Here is a 24420-nt window from a genome sequence, read left to right on the forward strand (position 1 = left end):
TGCTGCAGGTCCTTTTAATGCAGAAGATGGCAAGGGCAAACATTCTCTGAAGAAATCTTGCCAAGAAAAAAACACCGTAATAGGCTCATCTTGTGTAGTGCATTGCTTGCCCTCAAGTCCTTTCTGGTGACCCTAAGGCCAACCTATTGTGGGGTTTCCTTGGCTAGATTTGTTCAGAGGAGTTTTGCCATTGGCTTCCCCTGAGGCTGAAAGAGTGTAACTCACCCAAGATCCCCCAGTGGGTTTCCAAGGCCAAGCTGGGATTCGAACCCTGCTCTGCAGAGTCCTAGTCCAGCACTCAAACCACTAGGGTCCCCCCGATGTGGAAAATGACTTGAAGGTGCCCAACAATAACAAGATGAGCATGGGGCTCTACAACACCCACTTTCTATTATTTATTTCTGTCACTTTATCTCTGGCTTCTGAGGCTGGTTGTGGGAGGGTTACCTGGCTCTGGACCCCACAACAAATTCCAACTCCCAGAATTCCATAGCCTTGAGCCAGGGCAGTGAAAGTGGATGCAGCCCGGGTGGGCAGCTGGGTGGAAGAAGCCTCCTTGTCCCTAGTGATGGATGCATTATTATTTTTCTAGTGGTGTCCAAACCATCCCAGCCCCTGGCTGTTGATATTTATGGTGGTTGCATGTTTGTAGGAGAGAAGTACCAAGGAAGGAAGGAAGGAAGGAGAGAGGGAGGGATGGAATGGTGAAAGGAGGGAGGGATAGCGCATGTCTTCATTTCTGAACGCAGCCACTAGACTTCTCTCTCTCTCTCTCTCTCTCTCGTTCCCTCCCTCCCTCTTTTCCACCCCCAGCATCTCTCTCTCTTTTTTCCCCTCCTTCCTCCTCTCCTTTTTTCCCCCCTCCTGCGAGAGCCACATTTGCTGCCGGACGAGGCAAAGGCTCTCTTGCCAGGGCTATGGAGACTGCGGGAAAGAGCCGCTTCGGCAGGATGGCTTGCTGAGGAAAGGGGGAAGGGGAAAAGAAGGAAAGAAAGAAAGGGGAAAAGGAGGAAGGGAAAAAGGAGGACAAAAAAAACCAACCAAGGAGGACAAATAAAGGCTGCCCAAAGAAGACTGCTGGGGGGAAGAAGGAGGGAGGAGGAGGAGGAGGAGAAAGAGGGGGGCCATCACCCACCCTCTTTTCTTCCTTGCCCCATTTTATTTTATTTTTCCTTCCCCCATCCCATTCCCCCCTTGGGTCCAGTCCCTCTCTCCGATCTCCATCCTTCCTCCCTCCCTCTCTCCCTCTCTCCCTTCCTTCCATCCCTCCTTCCTCCCTTCCTCCTTTCCCTCCTTCCCTCTTTCCTCCCTCCGAGCCCTCGCTCCCTCCACCGGGTCCCCGATGCCTCTCTGAGCGAGACCCAGCAGGGACAGCGCCGGAGGAGGAGGAGGAGGAGGAGGGAGACCCGAGAAGGCACCGAGAGAAGCAGAGGAAGATGAGGATTATTTGCAGACAGCTTGTCTTCTTGTTTTCTGGCTTCTGGGGACTCGCGATGGGCGCTTTTCCGAGCAGCGTGCAAATAGGTGAGCCTGGTTTTGGGGAGGGGAAGGGGAAGGGGAAAGAGAGAGAGAGAGAGATGAGGCAGAAGAAGGGGAAGGAAGAAGGGGGGTCAGTCCCTGGGCCAGAGGGATTGGGGGAGGAAGGGATGGAGACCACCTTTTCCCAGGAGCTTGTGTGTATGTGCTTGTGTGATGGGGAGCAGGCTGGCATGCCCGTGTGTGTGTGTGTTTGTGTGAAGGCAGTGATAGGGAGCAGGGGTTTTTTGGGGGGGAGGAATGATGCCTGTGCTTAGGGATGGAGAACCCCATTTCCAGGACCCCCTTTGCTATCCTCATGGGTTTGTCTGCAAGATGTGATGGGGAGCAAGAGCTTTTTTGAGGAAAGGAATGATGCCTATTCTTCTCATCAGGAAGAGATGGAAAACTCCTTTTGCTATCCTCATATGTGTGTTTGTGTGAAGGCAGTGACGGGGAGCAGGTTTTTTGGGGGAAAGGAACTATGCCACAATGAGGAAGGGACGGAGAGCCCCCTTTCCAGGACCCTTTTCCTATCCTCTTGTGTCTGTGTTTGAAGGCAGTGATGGAGAGTAGGGTTTTTATTTATTTATTGGGGGGGGAGTGATGCCTGTGCCTCCAATGGTCCGCAGGACAATGATACTGGTGTTTGTGTGTGTGTGTGTGTGTGTTGTGGGTAGTGGGGATGCAAACTTGAGCTGCATCTCTTCTTCAGGATGCTCTGGGAAGCACAGCTTGCACGTTGCAGTAACTCATTTGCCTTGGGGAGGATGAGAAGGAGGGGGGAGATGCTGCTAATGCTGCTGGATCCCATTTCTGATCACTCCTTTGAAACTTGGGCAGGTGGGATTTTCTTTTTAAACAACAGTGGCCTTTCTCCCTTCTCTGCCTCTCCTTTGCTCCCCTTCCACTTGGCCCCTGGCTTCCCCCTCTTTTGGATGGGACGCAGCTCTTGAATCCCATCCAGCTCCAGCTCCATCACTGCATCACTTCTCATGCCTTCTTCCTAAAGATGCTGCTGATAAGGCTGGAGAGCTCCCTGGCTGCTTGCAGAGGGAGAAAGTTCAGTGGGTTCCTCTCCCTTACCAGGGTTTTCACAGCATCAATACACATCAACACATAACAAAACGAGGGACTCTCTCTGTGTGTGTGTGTGTGTGTGTGTGTGTGTGTGTGTGTGTGTGTTAGTGGCTTCTCTCCAGTGGTTATAAGACCCCTGCAAATGTATCAGTGGAAGCGCCATTCTCTGTAACCCGCCTTCTGCTTAATAGTAGAGGGCCACTTTGGAGATGTTGTTCCCTGTTAATAGAGATGGAAGCTCAACAGCTTCAAAGGTCACACTTCTCACAGTAGGTAGGACTATTCAAGATGTGAAAAGGCAGAAACAGGTCAGCTTGAAAAGCCCACTTCTGAAAAACAGGAGGGCTGGGGGGAAGCCCAAAAATCTCATGTTTTCCATGTACATAAACATACATTTCTTGTCAAGAAGCTGTTTTTTACAGTACAGTGGATGGCACAGAAATAATGAATTGTGACACTTTCCCCTCTCTCCTCTGCTCTCCTTTGTGTATTTGGTAGGTGGCCTCTTCATCAGAAACACAGATCAGGAATATACTGCTTTTCGATTAGCTATTTTTCTTCACAACACCAGCCCCAATGCATCTGAAGCACCTTTTACTTTGGTTCCTCACGTCGACAACATTGAAACAGCAAACAGCTTCGCTGTAACAAATGCCTGTAAGTAACAGTGTCACTTCTCTGGAGCTGTGATTAAATGACAGTGAAATGAAGAGGAGGATGCTCAATTAATTGCAATTCCTAGGAAAGCCACTTTTTAAGATCTCCCTGTCTTGGTTGTATGGAACCCATCCATAGTTACTTTTTTATCCTTGGGGAACTCCCTTAGGCTGCCTTGTACTGACTAACTGGATAAGGCATTTACTTTAGTGTTATTACTGTAGTTTCACGCTTTCTGGTTTCTATGGTGATGTTTTTTTCCAGATTTTTTTTTAAAGAATTCCTTGGTCAGTTTAACAACTTCCACTGTCTTCCCTGTTTGCCAACAGGATCTGGCATGCTTTGTTTGTGTTTTGGAAAGAGCCCTTAGTATTTGCAATCACAAGTGCTTTCTGAGGGCTAGAGCAGAAAGGAGGCTTTGAAAGCAATGGTGTGGAGGATAATATATTGGAATGGCTTGACACTGCAGTTGATCTGGTGATGTCACTTGAGGCTGCCCTGCTCCTATATTCTGGGTTGTAAATGTCTCTTATCATCTCGTAATGCATACATCCTGTGGATATGTCTCCATGCATCCATACATTGGTGCCAAGTCAAGTTAGCATCTGATCTGCTTGAATGCACATGCCACCCTCACTGGAACTGTGCCCCCATGTATATGCACTAGTGCACGTGCGCACTGATTCCCGGGGGGAGGGAGGAAGAGATGCTCTTGAGAAATGGGTTTTTTAAACATCCTATTTACAACATCCAACCTTGCCAAGACATTAAGCAAGACATATTTGAGGTTGAGTGCAAAAAGGCACACAATTCATTCCTATTTCCATGCCTCCAAGCTTAGCAGACTGCGAGTCTGCAATACCAGAAGCACTGTATCATAGCAAATTCCCTCTTTCTTCTAGATCCAGTTCCATATCTTGAGAAGAACCAAGACCAGCATTATTTCAAGTTCTGTTTCTCATACATCCCTGTCCCATCTTTTATTAGGGGATCATGTTATGGTTTAAACAAGGAGATGTAAATGCTATTGCTTTCAAGCTGCTGCAATATATTGCAGAGGACTTTTTCCCCCCTAGGGGTATAATTAAAACACGAAATGTTTTGATTTCTTTTAAAACACATATATCTAGCATAGTGTTCTACACTGAAACATCAGCTTGCAGGTCCTGATCTTGTTTCAAAAGACAACCTGCAGGGCAGCCATTAAGTAGAACTGGAGTGATGCTTGAAGTTTTATGAGATCCTGTCTTTTAAAAAAAAAAATCAAGGAAAGCTTTAGAATTCACCAAGTATGCTTTCCTCTCCCAACATGATTTATGCCACATTAGTGTGAATTCCATATATATAGAGGGGGTGGGGATTTCTCTGAAGGTATGTATCATTGACATATGTTACAGTCTCCTCAAGGGCTTATAGGATTCATGGTCAAGGGACCATGAATTTCTCAAACTGGAATTGATACTGCATGCTTATGGTTTTGGATTACTTTTATGCAGAAAACCTTGGAAAACAAGGTTTTGAATCTAGCCCTTTAATATGCTCTTAGAGATTTTTTTTTTTTAAATGATGCTGTTATTATTTTTATTGATGTTGTTTTTGGTATAATATAGCTTTTAGACTAGTCAGAATTGTTGTGGTGCCATTCTGACACACACACACACACATTTGAAAACATGATGTGTATCTCTCTGAATTCAAGAATTACAGTATGTCATTAAACCTCCTATCATTCTAAGGCTAAAGTTGATCCTGTGTCTTTTCTTATATTCATCTGTGTGGGCTTTGTTTCTGAAGTCTTTTAAAAACAGTGCTCTAAACATTTTTAATAAACCATCAGTGAGAAATATAGTCTCAAAGACTAGCTCAAGCCATCTTTCCAATTATGTTTTTATCTCAGAGTTATACACTTTTAGCATACTGCAGATAAAGTTTAGTCTCAATTATTTCATCAGTAGATATACACAACACTTCCATTCAGATGGAAGGAACTGATGGTGTGTAACTTAGCTGGAATCCTGCCTTTTATAGGCAGCTTTATTTTGTTTTCTGTATACATGTTTTTTGCAGTTTTGCAAGGAGAGGAGTTTGGGAGTAACCCCAGTTACTGGAGAATATTAAAGAAAAAAAATGTTCTCTGTTAATGAAGCATGAGCAAACTGACTGACAAATGAATGAACATATTGCATGTCCCTTGAGCTACACATGAGCAGAATACTGCAAAAATCAATTGTCTGATAGCTGGAGGACATTGGTTTCCATATGATTGCATTTTCTGGGTTGACGGAAGCTTCCAAAGCACAGATGTGTGAGATGTTCTAACCTAATTAAAGATCTTTATGAAAAAAAATACAGTAACTAATATTGTGGAAAGGCTACCTGAAAATACATCTGAGTATTTATTAGACATATTTTTGGAGTGGATTTTGGAGGAAGAAGGAAGAGAAGATTCATCTAAATTTCTACTTAGCGTCCCATTATGTCTTTCTGTCTATCTGTCCCAAAATGTTACAGTATGAAAGCCTCTCAGCTACTGGATAAAAATGAATATGCATGTGAGGTCAAGCATAAAGATCTGAAATGCTATCCATTTGCTTTATTTCCTTTTTTCATGTTGCTGCAGAGGCTACTTTTTGGGCTGCAGTGTCTGGAGCATTTGGGAGTAGGGCCGATAAACAAGGAGCCTTTAGAAACCACATCTAAAGATGAACTTGCACTATCAGTAATGATACAGTAGAAGCATCTGAAAGAACTGGCTATTTTCTTTCTTTTTTTGTTCGGCTACCATGATGCACTGGCTGTTCCTTTTCAACTGTAGCATTTGATTAGGAACACTTACAGGCAACTCATTCTTTTTTTGTTTGGGTTTTTGTTTTGCTTGTATAAATCCTATGATAGGTTCAATTATTTTCAACTTTGTATAGGGCTGAAATCTCAGGAAAAACATAAAATTTTAGCATATAGAATCTGTTGTTGTTCAATAAAGCTGACATGATTTATGTTAGTTTAGTGCTCATTTCCTCCTCTTATGTATTGGTCTTTTTCATATATTGCATTGGCACTATATATTCCCTTGTAGGTGAGCAAAAGGTGTGCTTAATGAAACAGGGGTGATGATTATTTCTTTAATAATAAGCTTTAATTGCTGGAGTACGATAAAACTTAAATTGCTGTTTTCAAATGTGGGATCTAGCAGTAGGATATTATATTCAAAAAATGTTCATTTGCAATTACAGCTTTTAGTTTCCAGCAGGCTTTTAACTTTTGAAGGTCTGTACTTTAATGTAGGGGCATATTTCTTCAAATTTATCTTAGATATAAATATATTATTTAAATATTAAACTAACAGGGCATTATAGTACATATTTGCATACAGTGAAACCTATACGCATAATTTCTAGTTATCTAAGTGTGAGTTTGTGTCTGTGTTTTTATAAATCTGCAATTTATGAGATTGTGCAGGTAGGAGAAAAACATGGTGACCTCCAAATGTATCCATTTCTTTTGTATAATTTCCAGATAATCTGTTACCAAACTGTTGGTTTAAAAAAAGTGTTGTAGTACCCCTACAGAGAATAGTACAAAATTAGGAAAAATACATCCAGAATCATGGTGTGAACATTTTTCTTTCTTAAACCCTTTCCTTACAGGCTGAAAATGTTTAGTTCTTTCTTAGGTCCATACTCTAAAAACACATATTCTATTAGTTCTGCCTCTTCCCAATCTGCTTTTCATAGTGGAAACTAGCCACTTAATGGTAATCTTTGGAAATTTCTAAGGTAAGGGTCCTTGGAGATTTCCAAGTGAAGGTTAGCAAGGTGGTACTCAGTTGTGTTTGTGTGGTTTTAAAACTTAGTTAAGAAGGCATAGATGTCAATGGATTAATGCATGAATTTGGCAGAAGCTGAATTGTGAAGTTAGTCAGTGTTCTTCCCAATCAGAGTATTATATCTTTAGCTTTATACAAAACAATGTATTGCCCTGTCTGTAACCCATGTGAGCCAATATACTTGGACTAATTTATTCCAGTTGTCTGATTTATATGCTCATGTGTTCATATGTACTTTGATGATGGTGAGCATCCTTGAAGCTTTCTCTCTTATCCTTCCTCATGAACCCTTTTGGGAGACGTTTATGATTAACATTAAACCAGCACTGGAGTTTTTAATAATAGTAGCAACAAACCATAGTTGGCAAACCTGCTTCTGACCATGGTTTCAAAGAAATGTTTTCATGTTATCATTAGTGAAAGTGTGGCTGTAGCTGCAAGATTAACCACAATAATTTCCAAAACTGAAAAGGAGTTGAGGAAAGCCCATGTGAGAAAAAGAATGAGGAAGGAGGAGAGGTGCATGGGTGCTGTGGAGCACTGGTGAAAAGAGCCCTTGACCTTGCCAGTATCCAAACCTAGCTCCTGCTGCATTAGGAAATGCAGAGAATGACATACACTGGTTCCTGCTGTGTGGTGCATCTTAGAACATGATGTTTTGCTGGCACTGTATGAAATTAACTTGGTGTTACTCGCTGATGCGCTAATACAAATATTTAACGCCACTCTGCACTTTAGGTCTTCTTTACATATTACATAATTTAGAAATACAGCCAAAAAGATAACAGATGAATATGACAAAGAGATGCTTGGAAGCATCCTACAAGTCATTTCTTGGGAAGCCAGCATTAACTAAGGCTCCTTGCCAAATGTGCTTATTTATTCAAAACATTTTATATCCAAGGCATCTGACAACAAACTTAAAACTATAAATTAACAATTTAAAACAACATTTACAATTTAACACTAAAACAGCAGCAGGAAATAACAGATACAGCAGCAATAAAAATGATTAAAAATCCAGACACGGTTAAAGCCAATTCTGTAAAACAGTCATTTACTTTCTAAGAAGTAAAGCTTTTTAAAAGTTAGGAAAGGTCATTTAGATTTGGGGTATTTCCGAAATTTATTCACAGATCCTAAAAATCTTTTTCTGGTTCCAAGCAAGTCTACTTATCACAATCTTGGAACCCAGGGAAGGGCCTTCAAAGATGATATTGATAGGTGGCATGTTCATGCAGGAGAAGATGGACTTTCAGATATCACAGTTGTGAGTCTTACAGACCTTTAAAGGTCATTATGAGCACTTTGAATTGTGCCTGGGAAAGATTTGGAAGCTGATGGAGTCACTTGCATGTACCAGTATCTCCTGTTAACAACCTGGCTAGATCATTTACAGAGTAATCTTCAAAGTAAGTACAGAAAAGACCCTGTTGCAATAATCTAGATTTGATGTACCTAGGGAATGTGATATGTATTATTATTGGTGGTTCTGAATGAGTTGCTGAATAAATTTTTAACTTGTCCCACTAAGCAGCTTCATTGTAAATGTCTTCTCTGGCAGTCTGTATCATCTGGCTGATACCACACTGTTTTAAAATTGTCAGTGAATAAACTCTCTTTTGCATATTTGTCCTAAATTTTATATAATTGATTTTTTTTATCTTACAAGTTGCATGGATTGTTCAAACAATCCAATATCAATCTTTGTTGCTCTTGTGTGCTTTCACATAATTTCCAAATTATGGTAACCTTAAAATGAATCTATCATGGGACTTTCTTGGCAAGATATGTTCAGAGGGGGTTTGCTATTGCCCTCCTCAGAAAGAGAGGAGTGGGGGAGGACTGACATGCCCAAGGTCACCCAGTAGGGTTTCAAGACTGAGCAGGAATCTATCCAAGAGTCCTAGTCCAACACTCAGCTGGCTCACACACTATTGAGTAGATTTTAAATTTGAAAATTTACAATAACTTGGAGTTGGCCCAGATCAAAATGAATAAAGGTTTGGAGAAATCATTTCAGGATCATATATCAGCAAGAAAAAATAGTGCAATATTAAAAGCCCAGTGTTGCCTTCTGATCAAAATATTAGTCCCTTTCATAAGTCTATGTTTATGTAGAATAATATATATGTGCACGTTAATATGAACGAGCATAATTATCTCGGTCAGTGATAGTTTGTGATGCTCATATCAACTTATTGTTTTAAAATGTTAAAGGAGCATTGTAAGGTGCTGGATCTATTTAGAACAGAGCAGATTTTACTACTCATTACAATGGAAGGCATCAGCCACTAGTGACCTCAACTCCAGATTTTTATCTAGTTGATGCACATTATTTAGATACATTTCCATCTATTTTCAGGCCAATTTATAGGATAGATGTTACTTTGTTTGTCTTGGTAGATGGCTTTCCCCAGGAACTGCAAATGGAAAATATGTCCCTTTTGGTTCTAGTGGAATTTTAGTGGTTTTCCATAGTATTGTCCATCCTTCTGGTTGCCGAATTGGAATGGGATTGAGTGGTACTGTTTTGTGGTGGTTCATGTCCTTACTGGAGGTCCTTTCAGAAAGTGATGATGAGGGATTACTGTTCAGTACATTCACTACTATTTTTATTAGTCACTGCTATTACTCAATATTTACCATTGGCATGAAACCATTGGAGGAGGTAATCCAGGTTTTGGACTTCAGTGTCACCAATATGTGACTAAAACTAGACTCTTTCCAAAACAGTCTAAAGAAACTGTTCATGTTATGAATCTGTCTTTGGTAGTTGTAATGGACTGGAATGAGGAAGGAAAAATGGACACTTAATCCATTCAAGATTTAGAAGGTGGTCAATAGAAAAACAGATTTTGGGACTTGCATTCATTCTATTTTGGATGTACTGAACTCCTCTTGAACAACCATACTTGTCATTTTGGGGTAACTACTAGATCCGGTTGGTAGCCAGGAATGCTTTGGTCACCTGAGTCTGATACCTGAACTGTATCAGTACCTAATGTGATCTGATTTAGAGTGATATGAGCTTTCATTATTTTGCATCAGGATTATTGCAACATGTTTAGAGTGCAAATGACCTAAATGGTTTTGGACCAAACTACCCAAAGGACTATAATCTCTGTACAAGTCTGCCTGGGTTTTGAGATTTTTCAGACTGGCTTCCAGACTTGCTTCCCCTGATGCTATTTGGTGGAAGCTGAAAAGTGAGTCTTCTTGAAACTTTTGACTCTCGAGTCAGGAAGCCATAGCCATGTGTTAATGGCAACTTCATTTTTTAAAATAAATAAACACAGTGGACCTTTCCCATCTGTAGGGGTTCAGTTCTGCCCACCCCATGAATGGCAGAAAATGCTAATGATCATGTTGTTCAATGTTCAATGTTCATTGTTCAATGATGGTGACATGCATATGTTTCAGCACATGCCACCATTAAATAATATGAGGTGTGATGATCTGCTGTTGGTTTAATCTGTAGATTGCCAGTCCATTGATATGAATGGTCCACTGAAGCTGGTTAAACAAGTATGAGCTCCTTTGTCTTTTTCTGCTGCCCTACATTTTAATTTTATATACCCCTGATTGTTTTATAAATGGTTTCATATTGCTCACTGCATTATTTCTTGGGGGGGGTTGTTATTGCTTTTCTCCAACATATTTATAAACACAAAGCAGTTTACAAAATTAAAATAGAAGGAGAAATTAATTACCAAAACAGATTGAATTATTGTTTGATCTGCATTGGGAACATATTATGGAAAAAATAATGTGCAAATGGAGGATGCAATTTTATAGGTATTTTCAATTTATTTCAAAGAGTAAACCTACACTGGATAGACAATATCCTTGATTTGGACATATGGAAATATTTTATTTATTTCTTTAATTTATACTCTACCTTTCTCCTAAATGGGACCCAAGTCAGGAAATATGGAACTAAGGTGCACAATTAAGTTCTCTTATGTATTTTTTCTAATGTTGCCTTACTTCTCATAAGAGCTCAGAAGCAATCTTCAAATAGCAGAGAACTTCAAGGTGCTGTCTATTGTTGCTTCAACACATTTTGGATTGTGTACCCATATAGGTAGCTGAACTCTCAGTCTACAATTTCATATGTACACACCTTCAGTGTTATGGGTAATGAAATCTGAACAGCAAACAACAATTAAATGCAGAAAGCCTGTTCTTAATTGTGGAAGAAGGATAAGTGGAAAGCTGCAGTGTGTTGAAACAAGGACTGGAAATACTATGGCTGAGGTAGCAGAGGATGGCTCTTGCTTTTGATATGGAAAAATATGTTTAGCCATCCCTCCTAGGAATAATAATAAAGCATAATAACAGGAAATAAGTCCTGATAAATATATAAGAATATATAAAGAGTAAAACCAATACAAAAAGTGAGACACTGCCAATTTGGGATATGGGTGCTGATTTATCATTCTATAAGGTAATTTACCATAGAAATTTATCTTATTTTTGCCGTGAATTTAATTTTTAAGTTTCAGTTTACAGTAGCAAGGAACTGTGAGCTTTGGCAGTGTCTTGTGTGTGATCATATCTCAACTAAGGGATCTAGATATGGTCAGTGCTATAATTTAGATTTTGGGTTTCCCCAATTTGTTGCTCTGCGTATTTGCTGAATTATAATATTCCCATCATGCTGTACCAGCTTGAGCAAATGATGGTTGGCAATGATGAGAATTATATTCGAACATATCTGTAGGGTTCTAGTCTAAAGAAGGCTTACATATATAATGTGTTAATTAATGCATTAATTAATACTTTTTCCTTTCCCTTCTTTCAACTATTGTTGTTCTTTTGTGTGGTTGCTGTTGTTGTGTGCCCTTTGTGACTTATGGTGACCCTAAGGAAAACCTATCATGGGGTTTTCTTGCCATTGCCTTCCCCTGAGGCTGAGAAAATGTGACATGGCCAAGGTCACCTAGAAGGCTTCAGGGCCAAGCTGGAAATTGAACCCTGGTCTACATTCATACTGAAACCACTACACCATGCTGGCTCAAGCAAAATATTTCAGCTCAAGGAATAACAATTTTGTTTAGTCATGTGCCTTCAAGATGTGTAGAAGGTAACAAATTTGCATGAGATTTTTATAGTGTAAAGGTAAATTACAATGTACCGTTCAGCTATAAGGAAACCATATTATGCTCACTGGCCATCTCTTTAAATTTAAATAATTACTCATTTCAGAGATAATTGCTGGTCACACTTTCTAATGCTCTGCCTCTCCTCCAATATACTTCTAGTAGTAAATGTTTTGCAAATATAGACAAATGAGTGACTAGATGCATCATGGATTAATACATTTTAAATAGCTTTTTCTTTATGTACATTTGGCTGTTTCCTTTTATTGCTTTTCACTTGTGTTGTACTGTAGAGTCATTGGTAAGAGGGTGTTTTATTTGCACCCTGCTGCTTTGAGAAGATAGCCAAATTAATGGAGTGTATTATGCTACATTCCTAGTTGTAAGACAGAAGCTGTTCTTTTCATGCAGGCAAGGAAGTTAATAACTGAACTTTGGTTTAAAGTGTGTGTGTGTGTGTGTGCGCGCATCCATATTTAATATGCCTGCAACTTGCTCTGGGCAACATTTCCAGTATTTGGACTGCTTTAATACTTTTCTTTTGCACAATAGAGTTGGAACTTTATTGCACCTATTTTTTTCTCTGTCACAGGTATGGAAAGAGGACGCTCATGTGCACGCGCATGCAACCTGCAAAAAATGCATTTTATCGCACACGAAAATGTCCTCCAAAAGGCCCAGCTGTCCCTGTCCAGTGCTGACAGGTGCCATTTTGCTTGGTCGGAAGACTTCCGACCAGGAGATTTCACGTGCCTCAGCACTGGACGGGGACGGCTGGGCACCAGGGTATGGAACAGGGCCTTTTGGAGGATGTTTTCATGTGTGATAAAATGCATTTTTTGCAGGTTGCACACACACATGAGCGTCCTCTTTCCATACCTGTGACGGAGAAAAAAACAGGTGCAATAAAGTCCTTGGTTTGTCAGGCATTAGGTAGTCTTTGGCAATCAAAACTCTGTTAAGTCCATTGCAGCAAATATATCACAGTCTTGAGATACCTTAAAGACTTATTATGGCAAAAGTAAACTCTAATGGTCATTGCTTACTTTATCTCTTGGAGTGGATAGTGTCCATGAAAGCTTATGCCATAATTGTCAGTCTTAAAGGTGCCACATGATTCTTTGGTGTTTTGGGCAATTGGCTAAATCTCAGGTTCGTCTGTTTGGAAGAAATATAGAATTCATTGGAAGGGGTAGGTGTGTGAAGCAATCTACTGTGTTGCTTGCCATGCAACCAGGTAACAAGCAACCCCTTCTGAAATTCCCTGTTCCACACAACCATTAAAAGTACAGGAGCCCTCTCCAGTTTTCATTGTGGCAATACTCCTCATTGAGTTCAACAGAAATTGCTCCTAAATTAGTCTGTTGACTTGCCTTCTTTGTGTTGACAAGCATAGAGTTGCAATTTTTTAGGTAATTATTATCTCCAAACCTCATGCATTTATAGAATTCCGAGGAACATGCCAAACTACGATCTGGGGAATTTGCTTTTAAAAAAAATCAGAACTGTTAAATTAATACAAAATAAATGTTTATAGTGCAAACTGTAAGTTGATGAAGAAGGTAAGCCTTATATTAGTTTGCAAAACAAAGCAGTAACCAAAAAAATGTTATTAACTCTTAAATGATAACTGTTGAAAAGACAGGTTGAGTATCCCTTATCTGAAATGCTTGGGAACAGACCTGTTCCACATTTCAGTAACCAAAAATAAATAAATGAATAAAATAGAATATAGGCTGAACCTTTCTTATCCAAAATACTTGAGATCAAACTTGCTCCATAATTTGGATTTTTTTTTAAAAAAAATTGGAATGCCTGTATTTGCATATACATAATGAGACATAATGAGGCTATAGAGTGTAGAGAGACTCTGAAATGGTGGATATCCAAATGAGGTGCTTGGCACGAATCCATGCCACCCACCATTTCACAGATCCTTGCATGTCTCTCCAGCCCATACAATACAGGTATGTGACTCAAAGATTTTGGCTTTTGGATTTATCTGGATTTTGGAATTCCGGATAAGGAATACTCAGTCTGTATTATTGGAAGTTTTCTGCACAAAAAACATGATAAAATATTATTATGATTGTTTATGCCTGTCGTTTCGGCAATGATATGAGAGTTTTCATCCATCTTCTACTGTCCTGAGTCACCCTCATTCATTTCAATGGCACTTGTGCCAAAGTAGTTCTCAGTGTACTCTATCTACTTATCTCAATGAGAATCATTCATTTGTGGGTACTCTCCAATAAACCTTTCACTCTGTTTGCAGCCTGTTTAATGCTGTCTTGGTTAATTGTGTGATCTCAGAAGCATTAATTTCCTGTGGCAGATTTGTTTGTCTTTACTTAGGTTTTTTTTTAGCATATGTTCTTTCATGTTGTCTGGATGCCCCCATCCTATATCTATGCATTTCATTTTTCTGCCATAATTGCACTACCTTACATTTCTCTGTCTTGAATATCATTTTGTTAGCTTTGGCACAGCTTTCCAGTCTTTTCAGGTCATTTTGAATTTTGATCCTGTATTCTGAGCTATTAGCTACTCCTCCTAATTTGGTATCATCTGCAAATTTGATAAGTAAGTTCCCAATTCTGTCTCCACTGGTCACTTCTCTCTAGGATGAAACAGAGCCATTGTTGAGCACTCTTTGGTTTCGGCCAGTCAACCAATTACAAATCCATGTAACAGTTACCTTGTCTAGCCCACATTTTATAAGCTTGTTTGCAAGAATGTCATGGGGAACATTGTCAAAGAACATGTTACAGTAGTTCAAATGGGATGTAAACAAGGCATGTGCCACAGAAGCCAGATCCATCTTCTCTAGGAATGGTTACAGCTGGAGCACTAATTTTAACTGTGCAGATGCTCTCCTGGCCACATATGAAACCTGAGTATCCAGGCTCAGATCCAAATCCAGGAGAACACCCAAGCTGTGAACCTGAGATTTCAAGGCGAGTGTTCACCTTCATCCAGTCCATTACAGGCAGCAGACATTGGTTTAGTACTGAAGCAGATTCCTTGGAATCAGATGGAAAGGAGAGATAAAGTTGGGTGTAGTCACCAGTGAACCCCTAAACTCTGGATGATCTCTCTGAGTACTGTAGTTTCTTTTAGAAAGTAATCATAGTAATATGATTTTATTTATTTATGTATTGCCAATGTAATTCTGAAGATAAAACAGTTGAGAATCAAGATTAGGATGAGGGCGGTGTCCTTGCTTGAGTATAAACAGTGGATGAAATGAAAAACCTATTAGTTCTGGAACAGAATTAATCAATATTTTGAGTGTAATGTTCTTTCCTTAATGTATAGAAACTGTGTTTTCATTTCACCAATTTTTGGGATTTCTAATTATTGCTTGTGATCTTCTAAATATTAGGCGGGCAAATTTAAATTTGCTTTATTTTGGAATGCTTCCAGATAGAAAGTATTATGGGCATTTGGATTCAGGATATCAACATGATGGAAATCATATAGGTATACCCACCAACAGTTCTCAAATGAAAACCAGGGCACAAGTGGCCATGCGGCATTCAAATGTGGAAAAAGAGCAAAACTGATTAATGAGGAAGCGTAGTGGTCTGAGTGTTTGGTACTACAGCACTGGAGATCAGTCATATTCTCTCTGCTTCAGAGAAAGGCAAAGGAACACCCCCTCTGAACAAATTGTGCCAGGAAAACCCTGTGATAGTTTCACCTTAGGGTCCCCATATATTATAAATGACTTGAAGGCACACAATAACAGGAAAGACTGCAGCAGTTTGCTTTTGCCTGATCCTACTGGAAAGAGCAACATTCTACCTCATCCTCTCCTTCTCACTTAACTGGTTCCAAACTATTTTTGCACTTTGAATTTTTGCACTGAAGGAGGCTGAGGACAACCGGAGGAAGTGGGAGGAGGAGAGAGAAATTGGGACATTTTAAAACCATCTGAAAGGGTGGAACACTAGATGATTAATTTCTGTGATGACAAGCGTGCTGCAGAAAGCAGTTTAGGTCTTTACTTCTGAGATACCCATTTTCATCTTTAGGAGGGAAAATGCTGAAAATATATTAATATTGGGCTAAAAATATGTGTTTTGATGGCATTGGATATGACTAATCTGCTAGAAAAATGCAGCTACCAGTAGTGGGGTCTGGCAGTTCTACTGTCAATATTTTATCTCTATGTATAATTTACTCTGTGAGCTTGTAGATAAAAGTGAGCATAATCCAGTTTTTATATTTTGAAGGGGGAAAAATAAGGAAAGGCAATGAACTATTAAGGAATTTATTTATTTATTTATTTATTTATTTGAGTTATAGCCTGCCTTTCTCCCAAAATGGGATTAAAAGTGACTGTTTATATACTGTTTATATTATTTCAGTTGTTGATAAATGCATAAGATCAGGTGCTTGTCTTCACATTTTTCTTGGTATGTTTTCATTCCTCTCTGTTGAACACTATACTGTATTCATCTCTGACCTCTAAAGTCCATATCCTCCAATTGTCTCAATTTGACAGATTAATGCTCTGTCATCCCACTTTTTCTACTGCTTTTAAAATGTCCCATTTCCTCTCTCCTGCTCCCAGTATCCCCTTTTTCCTTCAGCTTTTTTCAGTTGCTGCACACAATGTTCAAAGGGCAGAAGTAGTTTGCATTCAGTTAAAGAGGGGAGAGGAGAGTAAGAATCCCTTCCCAGTAGATTCAGGCAAAGCAAACTGCTGCAGTATCTCCTATCTTGTGTTTTTCTGCCTTAATAACTTTTGCTGTATTGATCACATTCTGCTTCATCATATGTGCTCCTGTTTTCATCAGTAAAATGTTTCATGGTATGAAAGTCTGCAAGAAGGTTGGAAGCAGCTATACTATGCTGTAATACTCTTCAGAGGTCTGGCAGATGAGGAAGAACTCTGCACTTTCATTTTCTTCTGAAACAACTAAATGCGACTTATTTTCTCGCTAAAGACAAACTGGCATGTACAGAATTAATGCAGTTTGACAATGCTTTAACTGTATGCCTCCATCCCATGGAATCATGGGATTTGTAGTTTAGTTGTGGCACCAGAGCTCTCTGACAGGGAAAGCTAAATATCTCACAAAACTACAAATCCCAGAATTTGATAGAAGTGTAGATGCAGCCAGTCTTCTACTGACAGCCATTTAAGTCATTGAACTTTATCGCACTGCGTTCCTTCCATTCCGTTCTGAGCACGGAACGGAAGGAGTAGGGATGAGTGCGGAACGAGTGGGGGACGGATTTTACCGCACGCATCCGTCCCTCATTCGTTCCGTTCCCCCTCTCTTCCGTTCTTAATCCGTTCCAGAGGGGATTTTTGAGAACTGTTTTGACAGTTCTCAAAAAGCGCCCCCCTCTGGAACGGAATGGGCAGGGAGAGAGGGGGAACGGAACGAGTGAGGGACGGGTGTGTGCGGTAAAATCCGTCCCCCACTCTTTCCGTTTCCTGCCGGGCCGGGCCGAGAACCCGTGCGATAAACTTCTTAGTGTCAGTCCTTTCAGATCATCTGCCTGATGCGGTAAAGAAGAGTGATTGTAAAAGGTGATTCTGTATTTTTCAGGATGATGGGAGTTGTATTTTAGGACTTTATCGCACCGCCTCCGGTGCCTGACTTATCTCTTCCAAATTTGAGCCAAATTCAGAAGTTAAGCTAATTTTATTGCACAGACTTTCCCCTCAAAATGCCTTCCCATTGCCAGGAAGTTTCCAATTTGGAAAAAATGGTTGCCAAAGCAACTTATGGGGCTCAAATTCAACACTGGAGGCAACAGGAAGCCATTTTGAGGGGAAAGTCTATGCGATAAAATCAGCCTAACTTCCAAATTTGACTCAAATTCAGAAAAGGTAAGTCAGGCACTGGAGGTGATGAGACAAAATGCCCAGTATATATGGGAACTTTGGATTGGGAAGCCTACTTCAGACTAATATGTGATCTAGTGCAGTGATATGCCTTCTGACTGGCTGTAACTTTTCCAACTCTCAGTCCAGATTCTAAGAGTCTAGCACTGGAAATACTGGGCAGTGAAGTCAAAGGGGGTACATATTCAAAACCATGTTGTCTGTCATGAAGGCATAGCCTATCTTAGTAGCAAGCTAATAACAGTGCTGAATGCTTATATTTAAAACAAAAACCACCCATAAATACCACTCTCTAGCATATAGATAGGTAAAAATGTTCAACATTTCATGAGCTCTCTCTGTATATTCAGGATAATTTCCACCAATACTCAGTTTTCTTGATTGTTCTTTGTTCCCATTCCAAAGGATCAACTGGCTATTTGACATCTTTTTTCCTAGGTTATTTCTCATCAGTTCTCTACATAATGGTGAGCCATTGCTCATCAGATTGTGCATGCACATGTTTGAATGCCTATTGTTTCTTTAGAATATTTATTTGCACTAATGAATATGCAATTTCAGCTTGGAGTCAACAGGGACAAATATTTTGCCAATGTTAACTGCAGTTACTTTACAAAGACCAAAAATCATGCATAAATCCAGTGGTATTTTTGATGCATTACTTTGCATAGCAGACCACTACATGCTGTATTACAAGCTGTTATTGATATTCCATTAATGTTTGTTTTTCAAGGAACACCGCTGTAATATCCCACTGGGTATGTGGAACCATTTTGCAAGCTACTTTATAATCCAGACGACACCACAATACCATTGCTTTGTGAATGACTGTTATGATTGCAAGTTTATTATGACACAAGTATATGAGAGCCTAATTAAATCAGACATGATGCTGCTCCATAATAAAAAAGACACATTATAATAATTTATGAAAAAACAAGAGTGGTAAGTGGCTAGCATTCTATGTGGATCTTCCCCTAATTGTAATTCATAGGATGAACCAAGAGCAGCTGCTGGACTTCAAATAGCAATTGAATGCTAGTTTATACCATTACTTTTTCTGTATCAATGACTACTCTCTGCTTGTGGCAAACCAGTCAACCAACATATTTCTCATAAGCAGAAACTGAAATTTGGTGTGCTGCTGCTGCTATTGTTCCTGTTGTAGTTAAAACATTTATACCCTGTCCTATATCAAAACTCTCAGGGCAGCTTACACATAGCAGTAAAACAAGTTAAACCATTTAGAACAACAAAATATTTAAATAAGCTAAAAACTATCACAGATCTCTTCAATATTTTGCAAAATTTCTTCTTTTGTAGTTAATGAATGAGTGACGTTCTTCATGACCACCAGGCAATTCCTATAGGCATGAGAAGGGATGAGAAACTCACAGGCACAATTCCTCCCCCTACCCCATATATAAATGTTGTAAACTTCAGTACTGGTGCTTCCTATAATATTTTAGATTTGTAATGTGAGGAAATCTTGGGACTCATGCTGTGGGATATTATAGTTATTGTGAGGTAGACAGATGACAGAGGGTCAGCAGTACAATATATAGACAATTTAGGTTCAATAAGAATAATGACTAAAAGGTTTATTGTTATATTTTCACTGTCTTGTTTACCATGGATGAGAGATTATATGTACAGTGGGCCCTTGGTATCCACTGGGGTTTGGTTCCAGGACCACCCTCGTGGATACCAAAATCCATGGATGCTCAAATCCCATTATATACAATGGCATAGCAAAATGGTATCTCTTATAGTTGAATCTCTGGGTGCAGAATCCATAGATATGGAGGGCTTACTATATTTGGAATATAGTTACAGACGGGGATAAAAAGGGGCATTACTGCCCCCCCATCAGAATTCTGCCACTCCATTATATTTTCTTTTAGACCCTAACTTTCTAGCATTAGGATATAAGAGTTTGAGTTTTGAACAGTTTTCAGTATCTCACTTTCTTCACTCTAGAAATTTGGAGGCTGATGGAAAATTTTATCTGGTGGGCTGGAATTTGTATTGGGGGACAATACCCACAGATGACCTAATTTGTAACTACAGTCATCCCTTCTGATTTGCGGGGGATCCATTCTGGACCCCCCCCCCACCACCAATTGGAAAAATTGCCAATATTGGAGTCCCATTGATTTCAATGGCCATGCACTCCCGCACACACCATTTTGTTCCCTCCCTGCTTGATGTCTGTGAGTAATTAAAACCACAGATCCCAAGTCTGCAAACAGGGAGGGATCACTGTAGTTCGGTTACACTTGAAGGTGGCTAATGTGCTCTTTGAACAAAAATGAGAGTTCAGAAATCTGATGGTTATGCTATTGTGGAGAAGAGAAAATGAATTGATTGAACTAATCTTGCCAATAACTAACTGAAAAAATCTTGCCAAGTTCTCCTTAGGGTCGCCATAAGGTACACAACAACAACAGTAATGAAAGTTACCCTTCTTCCCACCTATAAACTAGGGATGTAATTCTTCACTAATTTTTTTCTCAAAGGCAGCAAATACCTATTCCTGTGCAGAAAAAAAATTGACACAGAATAAATCCTGTGTCATCCCAGGATTCTTTTCATCAGGGTTTCTCAACACATGAAATAAATGTTTTTCAACTATTTGGGGGCATTTGTTAAATATTCTTTCCACCCCTCTTGCAAACAGTGAGGATCCATTAACCAGGGAGAAGAGAGAGAACAAGAGCAAGGTTAAGCTTACATATGAAGTGTCACTAGTGAATGCCTGTTGTGGTTCTCCAGTACTTGGAAAACACAGCCCCACCTCAAAAAACCTTTACAAAATCACTGGTAAACTCATGCTTGGTGTTAACTACTTAATTTGTTCATCTGCTAGTGCTTCCTGGCTCCTGGAGTAAATAGTCTAAACAGGGCAGTAAAATCGAGCCATGGGCTTGCTAGTGATGAAAAGTGCACTGAATCTATCTGAGTTACTGACTGCTTATTTTTCAATATTTTATCTGGTTTTTATACGTAGGACACCATTAGAATAGGAGACATTCTTGGGATATTTATTGTACTTTTCCTTATCCTTACAAGGAAAATATATGTAACTACAGAGCATTTTTGTCTAGGTGGCACTTACAGTTCCCATTACTCTAATGCAAGTTAAGTATGTGTACCATGAGTTATAACCCACAGATTAGCTATTAAAATGTTGGTTTATTAGGCAGTGCATTAAGAGGTTGCACAGCCTTCCCTCCAACTCCTTTTCTAGAACAGAATTGTCGGAGGACTGTTAGGATTTATTGATATAGTAAGCAAGTGGTTTGTATCTAGTTCAATATACTCCACCGGGATCCTATTCCTGCCAAAAAAAGAAAGAAAGAAAATGCTTTCCACAATTAATTAAAATTAGGAAAGTTAAACTTCTATCTACCTTTGATTACAGAACAAATGCTTTCTCAGAAGATTGTATCTGGTAATTGCTTGAAACTACATGCAAAGTTGATTCTTATTTTAACCACCTTTGAAATATCCAATGAAACAAATCGTGCAATCAGCTGATTTAAGAGTTTCCTTTCAGAAAACATAGTAAAAGTATCTGAAGTCAAGTGTGCTTATTTATAAAGAAGTTGTTGATGAATATATTAATAAATCATATGTGGTATATAACCCTCTAGTATTTAACAGTGCCATCTGGGACAACCTGGACTTATTTGAAGATAGCCATGTTTTTGATATTTAGCCTGCCAGTCATGGGAATGCTCTTACACCACTAGAGCATTCAATGACCATTTGGTGGCAATGTAGATGAAGCTCAGTGAAACTTGGAATGGGTCCATCACTCATGTTTTTAATGGGACACCAGCATCACATGATTAGAACTGAAACAGTGCTGACAGTGCTCCCTAAATCTCGGGGATTCTGCTGATTCAGCAATGTCTTTATTTAACTCAACTCTTTCCTCAACTCTCGACCATTTTGCCCCTGTCTCTGTACGCACTTCTTCCTCTAAGACTAGGCCTCAGCCCTGGCTTACCCCCAACATTAAGTTTCTCCGGTCCTGCTCTAGAGCGGCCGAACGTCTTTGGAGAAAGTCCAAAGAGTGGGCTGATTTTATCCATTTCAAATTTGTTCTTTCTTCCTTCTCACGCGCCCTCTCTATGGCTAAACAGAATTATTACAAATCATTGATCTCTGCCAATGAGAGGTGCCCGCAGCGTTTGTTCTCCACCTTCAACACTTTGCTTAAACCTCCCTCTCCTCCAGTCTCTTCATCTTTCTCTCCTAATGACTTTGCTAACTATTTCATCTCTAAGATTACCACTATTCGCTCTGAGATAGTCCCTCCTGATTCTTCTTCTGCTCTTAATCTTCTATCACCTTCGCCTAACAAATTTTCTGTCTTTCCTCCTGCCTCTTTGGATGAACTCTCTACACTTCTGAACTCTTCCAAACCTGCTACCTGTCCTCTTGATCCTATTCCTACTCGTCTTCTAATCTCTATAGCTCCCTCCTTTCTGCCCTCGCTCCTCCATATCTTCAATCTCTCTCTCTCTCTACAGGCTCCTTCCCGTCGGACTTCAAACATGCTCTCATTTCCCCAATTCTGAAAAAACCGTCTCTTGACCCCTCCTCTTTGTCTAGCTATCGTCCGATTTCTCTTCTCCCCTTTCTTTCTAAGGTTTTGGAACGGGTTGTCTATTCGCGCTGTCTTGAGTTTCTTGAAGCCAATTCCATCCTTGATCCCTTTCAGTCTGGTTTCCGCCCAAGGCATTCTACAGAGACAGCTCTCACTAAGATCTCGAATGACCTTTTACAGGCCAAGGCTAATGGCCTTTACTCTGTTCTCATTCTTCTCGATCTGTCTGCAGCCTTTGACACTGTTGATCACTGTCTCCTAATTGACATACTCTCTGGCCTTGGGTTCTCAGACTCTGTTCTCGGCTGGTTTAGATCTTACTTGTCTGGCAGATCTTTTGCAGTAGTTGCAGGGGGTCTGACTTCTTCTCCTGTTCCCTTATCTGTTGGAGTTCCCCAGGGCTCTGTTCTGGGTCCCCTTCTGTTTTCTCTCTACACACTGTCCTTAGGAAAACTCATCAGCTCTTTTGGTTTTTCCTACCATCTGTATGCCGATGACACCCAGCTGTATCTTTCTGCCCCTGACCTTTCTCCAAGGCTTGAACAGCAAGTCTCATCTTGCCTTACAGCTGTCTCACAGTGGATGCGCCATCGGCGTTTGAAGCTCAACATGTCCAAGACAGAGCTTCTTGTCTTTCCTCCTAAGCCCAACCTTCAACACTCCTTTTCTGTCTCTGTGGACAACATTTCCATTCAACCAGTCCAGCAAGCCCGCAGTCTTGGCTTTATCTTTGACTCTTCTCTGTCGTGTATCCCTCAGATCCAGACCACAGCCAAGGCTTGTAGATTCTTTTTGTACAATATTGCCAAAATCCGACCATATCTCTCCGCCTCTACTGCCAAGATCCTGGTCCATGCCCTAGTGATCTCACGACTTGATTACTGTAATGTCCTCCTGGCTGGGCTTCCTCTTTCTCACCTCCGTCCTTTAATCTCTGTCCAGCATTCAGCTGCACGCATTATCACTTCCACCCACCGCTCTGACCACATTTCTCCTGTGTTGGCATCCCTTCACTGGCTCCCTCTCCCTTTCCGCATTCAGTATAAGCTCCTGCTGTCGACATTCAAAGCCCTCCATGGACTGGCCCCTCCTTACTTATCAGACCTTCTTTCTCTTCACCTTCCCACCAGGGCCCTCCGTTCTGGTAGTCAAGGGTTCCTGTCTCAGCCCAGGATTTCCTCTGCCCCATCCCGGATTCGCCCCTTTTCACTTGCTGCCCCTCACTCCTGGAACCTTCTTCCTCCACAAGCAAGAGCCATCACTTCTTTAACCAGCTTCAAAACGGAGCTGAAAACCATCCTATTCAGAGAAGCTTTCCCAGGCATCGCATAATTGTCGCTTACTATCTGATGTTCTGTTGTTGGCTGTTTATCAATCCATTTCCTGTATTCCTATGTACTGTATATGTATTATCCTACTTGTTATTATGTATTTTCTCTGGATAATGATTAACCATCCATTATGAAGCCTTGCCCTCCCTCCAGTCCATCTGCCTTGGTCCAGACCTCGGAGGTTGAGAGGAACTGCTGGACCTCTTACCCTTTCCCTCCACCACTCCCTTCTTCTTCTGTGTCATGTCTTTTTAGATTGTAAGCCTGAGGGCAGGGAACCGTCTAACTAAAAAGATTGCATGTACAGCGCTGTGTAAATTTACAGCGCTTCATAAATAAAGGTTAATAATAATAATAATAATAATGACAATTGTATTTTTTCATATCAGTAGAGAATTTGCTTGTTTCTGCTCTTGTATTTT

The 24420-nt window shown here is 40.2% G+C and overlaps 1 protein-coding gene across 1 annotated transcript in view; it reads left to right on the forward strand.

Moving 5' to 3' along the window:
* The first annotated feature begins 1255 nt into the window (after window positions 1-1255).
* GRIA4 (glutamate ionotropic receptor AMPA type subunit 4) overlaps window positions 1256-24420 on the forward strand; it is a 329124-nt gene continuing 305959 nt past the window's right edge. The window contains 2 exon segments of the mRNA XM_042457528.1: window positions 1256-1524; window positions 3094-3252. Of these exon segments, the coding sequence (XP_042313462.1) occupies window positions 1437-1524; window positions 3094-3252 (247 nt within the window). The 5' untranslated portion in view covers window positions 1256-1436.

The sequence above is a fragment of the Sceloporus undulatus genome, chromosome 3 (genome assembly GCF_019175285.1).
Source record: "Sceloporus undulatus isolate JIND9_A2432 ecotype Alabama chromosome 3, SceUnd_v1.1, whole genome shotgun sequence".
In the NCBI taxonomy this organism is placed as follows: domain Eukaryota; kingdom Metazoa; phylum Chordata; class Lepidosauria; order Squamata; family Phrynosomatidae; genus Sceloporus; species Sceloporus undulatus.